General features: G+C 36.6%; 1 protein-coding gene across 1 annotated transcript; it reads left to right on the forward strand.

Annotated features, from left to right (window-relative positions):
• Positions 1 to 536: 536 nt before the first annotated feature.
• Positions 537 to 6,410, forward strand: LOC133330685 (cytosolic carboxypeptidase 6). Its single transcript, XM_061539127.1, has 5 exons — positions 537 to 604; positions 1,849 to 2,417; positions 2,475 to 2,846; positions 5,429 to 5,744; positions 5,809 to 6,410. The coding sequence occupies exons 1-5, from the start codon at positions 544 to 546 to the stop codon at positions 6,408 to 6,410; spliced, it is 1,920 nt and encodes a 639-aa protein (XP_061395111.1). The 5' UTR covers positions 537 to 543.
• Positions 6,411 to 6,628: the final 218 nt, after the last annotated feature.

The raw sequence follows: 6,628 nt of genomic DNA on the forward strand, positions 1-6,628 counted from the left end.
AAAACCAATGTAGTTGCTTGCTATCACAATAAGTATGTAAGTAATATGTGTATATGTGAGTTAGGTGAGTAAATTATCAACGTCAATTGAAATGTCTTGGGTTTAGATAGAAAGGTTAGGTTATCGCATGAGGGGCTTCTTCTACGTCTTTTATTCTCTTAGGATAATAGGAGCGCTGTACTAGGTTCGTATGTGTATGTAGGTCATAATATTTGAAAATACCATTTACGTGAGAAATTTATTTATGTATGTGTGAGTGTGTGTGTGTTTATTCTTTTTGTGAAGAGATATCACATACCCCATCATCATAAGTGTTCTTCATTTTTATGATAGCGCCGGAAATTTGAAAAAATGGCTTCCCATATTCTCACAACAATTTAATTACAATTCAATAAAGGTAAAATTGAATTGAAGCCTTATTGCCTTTGCGGCACTGTTAAGTAAATTTAGATTCGTTGTATCATCGGAATAGACCACAAGTGTTAGGTGGTGGAAATAGAAATATTATTTGAAGATAACATTTTTTGAAAAAAAATACAAATAATGTTGGGTGTAGCAAAAGATCCTTTGGAGCATACCAGCATGTATGAACGCATGGAAGAGGGTAAATATTTGAAATGTGTATTTTAAAACCCCGCGAAGAAAGTTGAAATAAAAATTGTGATTATAATAGGGTCATTAAAAGTATTTGCTGTGGTTCTGTATAAAAAATAATTTTTTGAAGGGTATAAATAATTTTAATTATTCCTCTAAATCCTCAAAGTAGTAATTTTAGACCCCATAAAGTTATATCTTCTCGATTCGCGTGAAATTCTGAACCAGTTAAGGACATATCCGTTCTTGCGTCAGTTGCTACCCCTATTATGGTAGGTTAGGTTTGGGGATGTGCAGCACTCTTAGCTGGGTCCGCTGTGATCATCCACGAAAAGAAAAGAGATAAGGAAAGATATGCAGGGGAGAGAAGATTTGGGAAATAAAGGGAGATGAGAAGCTTACAGAAAGATATAAAAAAGGTAAGATTGAAATAAGGTCGATGGCAGTAGGAATCAGACAGAAGATGTGTTACGTGTCAAGGTTGTACTTTTTTAACCGGTTCGGTTGATTAGAAGAAGCTAAGACACTAGTCTGCGCCGCCTGAAAGCCAATTCTGGGCAGTGACACAGGAGATGCTCAATTGTCTCCGTTTCCTCCTCTTCAACGCAGAGCCTACAGTAATCAATTGCATCGAGATCCCATTTACTAGAAAAATCCCTGATATTGCAGTGACCAGTAATGATTCATATCATTACTCTTAATTCAGCTTTGCTCAGGTCATTACTCTTATTTCAGTGCGTCCTTTTGGTAGACAGAGTCGTCCAAATGGATCTTGACACACCTAGGTTCGTTGTGCCAAAGTTCATAGGTTCTTTCGTCGAAGAATGCCTCAAAGTTCCGGTAAAAGTAGCATATGGGTGGTTTGGTTAAGTCATCAGTTGCTAGATCTGTGGATTGAGATCCTCGTCTAGCTAGTTTGTCCGCTCTTTCATTAGCCAAGATGTCACAATGATCTGGTACCCAACACAACCGATAGCAGTAAGTTCTTCCATGAGGAGGGCCTCAGATTTGTTATAACTAGATTTGATGGCTTTAAGAGCCGCTTGACTATCCACAAAGATAGTCACCGGTTCAACGACCTCTGCATCCAGACACCACTGTAACTTCCGAACGCATTGTGATAAAAACCGTGTTTAACTTAAGGTCAAGCCGAAGTCCAAATCCCTTAAAATTTTTGCAGATATAGCCGACCATTTTAGGTCGAAAATATATTTTCGAAACATCTTAAAAATCAAATTTCCTTTCTACTTCCAGATAGTGAAGGCAGCGATGGAGAGGGTGGCATGGGTAATGTTTCCCGAGTCATCATACGACCAGCCGGTGTCAGTGGCAAAGCGAAACGTGGCCAAATATGTTTTGATGCCGCCTTTGAAACTGGAAATTTGGGTAAAGCAAATTTAATAGGAGATTTTGAATATGATTTATTTCTACGACCGGATACATGTAATCCCCGATATCGATTTTGGTTTAATTTCACGGTGGATAATGTAAAGCAGGATCAAAAAGTCATCTTCAATTTAGTGAATATAAGTAAATCGCGAAATTTATTTAATGCGGGTCTAACACCACTGGTGAAATCATCATCACGCCCAAAATGGCAACGTTTACCCAAGAAACATGTTTTCTATTATCGTTCACCACATCATCAAAATCATTATGTGTTGAGTTTTGTATTTTGTTTCGATAAGGAAGATGATGTCTATCAATTTGCTCTGGCACCGCCTTACAGCTATTCGCGCTTGCAATCGTACCTGAACGTGATTGAGAATCGTCAAAATCAACATGAAAAGAAATTCACCAAGAGTGTGTTAACTAAATCGTTGGTAAGTTCATGAATAAAAAAATTTTATATTTTAATATTTGGAGACTTCTTCTTTTAGCAAAACCGCAATGTGGATTTAATCACCATTGATCATGTAACGGGCAAAAAGAAAACAAATCTAATTGATCGCAGTTTTATTCGTGTCATTGTGATTTTGTGCCGTTCCCACGCCAATGCCAGTCCAGCATCCTTTATGTGCCAAGGTTTTTTGGAATTTTTGTTAAGTAGCCATAATATAGCGAAAATTCTGCGTGAAAATTTCGTTTTTAAAATTGTGCCAATGGTCAATCCGGATGGTGTATTTTTGGGCAATAATCGTTGTAATTTGATTGGCCAGGATATGAATCGAGTGTGGCAGGTGGCAACGGAATTTTCACATCCCGAAATATATGCCATTAAGAATATGCTAAGGGAAATTGATAATTCAGATGTGAGTATTTAATTTTTTAAAGATGTGTAAAAAAATATGATTAAAAAAAATTGATTAGAAATTTTGGAAGTCAACAACTTAAAAAAATATCAAATATATATGGCGATAGGCTGGTAGAGGCGCATATCAGCAACCTGTGTCTGATGACAATGCATGCTGTCAAAATTATACTTAAGACCAATGACAATTGAACCAGGGCTCAAAAAACATCTTTAGAAGCCATAAGAACTTGACTAAAGGCGTTTAGGTTAATAACACCTGATTTAGACATTTGACCAAAGTGCCTGCCGCTCGCGAATTTTCATGAGCGGAACCATTCAGACGGAGTCTCATTGGCATCTGGACCTCAGTCCTTGCCGTGGTTCTTCACTCAACCAACTCTCAGTATCCAATGTCACTAGTGTTAGAAAGCTTTATAAAAACTCGGATACGGACTCTTCGGTCAAATCTAAAAGCATGATATCACTCAGGTCTCAAATAACGCCAACAGTGGGAGAAGACGACTTAATGTCGGTCTTAAATGACATACATGACAACCTAACCCCAAATAAGTGAATTTCTATTTAGGCTCATTGAGGAATACGGCATTTTCTGTCAGAGTCAGGATAGCATCTCAGGAGACATATGTGACGAAACCCCAATGACGGACAAGGAGAATGTTGATGTAAGCGACATCATTACGCTCAAGTCCGGTCAAGAGAGGCCGTTAAGTAGTTGCGTGTCAGATCATTAGCACAAACAACCATCTCAAGGGCATCTTGCCTCGGTACAATTGGCTTGCCACATACCGTCATGAAATTGGCGGAAATTGCAACCCCAATTATCCTAAATTAAATTATGGAGAGGATCGTATCCTTAATTTATTCCTAAATTAAATTAAGGAGACGGTACTAATCCATGGTATAGTTAAGCAAAGAGTTGAGGTCGACCTTGGCAACATAGCTACGCTCGAATACAATCGGTCCCCTGCCTACAGAACAGTAAAACACTAATGGGGACGATGTCTCCTAAAATCCCAGTATTAAGGGGTTCACATTAGGTGGAAAGTAACCTAAGTGCATATACTTTTTTATGGTGGCCAATTCCGCCTCAACGCTATTAGGGTCATAGGTACTTGGCCATTTACTTCGAGACTCTCGCAAAATCCAGTGAATGCGTATTTGATTCGCTCATATACCATGAATTTTATTCGATTTCTTTCACTATCTTTAGCTGTGCTCTCCGTAGTTACAGACCAAAGTCAGGGGTAATTCTCATTTACTTCAAGGATTTGAGCCTAAAATTCAAAATGTTCTTGTATTTTTTTTTTTTTTCAAAGACATTTCTCAGTATTTTTCGACTAAGTGCATTAAAGTAACATGAAATTTAATTTTAGGTATATAATGTCAAAGAATCAAATATTCTTCGTCAAAATCCACTTCAAGTCTCAGAACAAACTATATATTTATATTCAATAGTTTTTAAGAAATTTACAGTATAAAATTAACTGAAGTCTGCAAAAAAATGTTTTTATTATATATAATTTTATAATGTAAATTTCTTAAAATGTAAATTTCTCCCTATAAAACGACATCTTGTGAGAAAAGTGGGTAAAAACTGGTAATAAGTACGAAATTAACCCGAACATTAGTTTTTGTTTTTTTAAGATTTTTGACGTTTAGGCTGATTTTTGAGTTTTAGTCTGTTCTGAGACTTATAGTAAAACTTTAATGCGAAGATTTCTGTAGAATATTCTGAGCAGCTTTAAAACTGTCTTGAATGAGTTTTCAATCACTCCTGGAAAAAGGGACCGAAAAAAACCCCTTTAATGAGTCGGTTGAGGGTTAAAGTTGCATACAAAAATATTCCGCGATATTTTATCAGTAATATTGCCGAAGACACTATATACCTAAAATGCAAGGATGTCATGAAATCATAATTCGAAAATTACCTCCCCTACAAAAGGACACAATTTTCAATATTCATAAATATCAGGTGAATGGAATGTCCGATTTGAACCAAACTTTGCACAAATCAAGTCCTCTTCTGATACCTCCCCCGAAAAGGTCAATATTAAATAAACTTGTAATTTTTTTGAATTACCGATTTGGACAACATTAAAAGCGAAACATCGAAAACACCCCTTTCTCACTGTAATATTGCCAACGGCACCATATACCCGAAATGCCTTCTTATATACATATATCTTGGAATATGAGGCAATAATAATTAAAATAGATCGGTACCACTATATGGAGATAGATGGATATACTTTAATACACTGACTTGTTTTGTAGTGTTTTTGCGAAACTGAATAACAAAACACAGTTGAATAAACCGCCGTTTTGCAATGCTTTTGAAAAAAATTTCGCCCTCTAAAGAGCCCAGGATCTAATATCAACCCCTTTCGTGGACAGCTATACCCTATTTTAAATACCAAACATTCTAAAAAATAATCCTTCCAGCCTGTCGGAATAGGTTAATGCGAATAACATGTGTGATCAACAATAGGTAAAGGGTTTACCTTCTTAAATTTTTTTAAAATTTTATTTAATTATCATTTCCATTACTTTTCTAAAATTCCCGTCCTTATTTCATTGCAGTCATATCAAATCGATTTTGTCATCGATTTACATGCTCACACAAGTCTACATGGTTGTTTTATTTATGGCAATACCTATGAGGATGTCTATCGCTATGAAAGGCATTTGGTATTTCCACGATTGTTTGCAGGAAATGCACCGGATTATGCTGCGAACAATATGATATTCAATGCTGATGAAAAGAAATCTGGTTGTGCTCGACGATACTGTTGTGAACGTTTAAGTGATACGGTGAATGCCTATACATTGGAAATATCAATGGGAGGTCATTATCTAAAGGATGGAAAAACTGTGGCGCCATACACGGAGGAGGGATGTGAGTAGAGAGAGAATGGAGTTTAAAATATATACCACAAAAAAATATATATTTTGTGTTACAGATTACCGTTGTGGTCGCAATTTAGCTAGAACATTTTTACAATATTATCGTTTTATAAATGTACTACCGGTACCCCTACCGACGGAGGTGCGTCAAAAGAAACGACGGCCAAGAACCCATCAATCACGATCACGGTCCAAAACCCGTTACGAAGTAAAACCTCGTCCGAAAACTACCCGCTGTTATGCACCCATTTCGTATACAAATCTTTCGATATGTTATGATTCGGGCGGTTCTTCAGATGAAGGCGGTTTTTCACCAACACGTGCTGTAGCTCCCGGTAGTAGTCATTTTAGTGGTTATCGTAATTATCGACGTGTGGCAAGTTCAACAACTGTACCATCAACATCGTCGCATCATAACCAGCATCAACAGACTCATGATCAGTTTGCCCTATTACGAATTAAATCTGGTCGCTTTGATTTGGCCCATGACCCATTGATGCATGACTATTGTGTTAAGGCGAAAACTCAATCGCCTGAGAAACAGACACGCTTTGAGGTACCAGTTAATGTACCACCTAAGCCATATCTTTCAATAATCGATTTGAATCAGCTAACGCGGGGAAGTTTAAAAATGAAGTCGTCCAGTTTTGAGGATTAATTTATCAGATCAAAAAATGTTTTACTACTTCGCCTTTGAAATTTACATTACAACGCTAATGCTTTACATTATGTACAAATATATTCTTATGTGAAATAAAAGCTTCCAGCCACAACGATTTAATTAAGTAATAAATATATATATATATATTTTTCACAATTAATACGTGAAAGGAATTCTATGCAGCAACAGACGTTTCAGCCATAGACGCGTTTATA

This window comes from Musca vetustissima, unplaced genomic scaffold (genome assembly GCF_032173495.1).
Source record: "Musca vetustissima isolate MV318-11 ecotype Yass unplaced genomic scaffold, APGP_CSIRO_Mvet_v1 utg49915, whole genome shotgun sequence".
Taxonomy (NCBI): domain Eukaryota; kingdom Metazoa; phylum Arthropoda; class Insecta; order Diptera; family Muscidae; genus Musca; species Musca vetustissima.

What these genes read in the sequence shown, in the direction of transcription:
- LOC133330685 (XM_061539127.1), top strand. Translation starts at nt 544, where the DNA reads ATGTTGGGTGTAGCAAAAGATCCTTTGGAGCATACCAGCATGTATGAA. An exon ending in GTGTGTTAACTAAATCGTTG is followed by an intron (nt 2,418 to 2,474) that starts GTAAGTTCATGA and finishes TTCTTCTTTTAG; the next exon opens with CAAAACCGCAATGTGGATTT. An exon ending in GGGAAATTGATAATTCAGAT is followed by an intron (nt 2,847 to 5,428) that starts GTGAGTATTTAA and finishes ATTTCATTGCAG; the next exon opens with TCATATCAAATCGATTTTGT.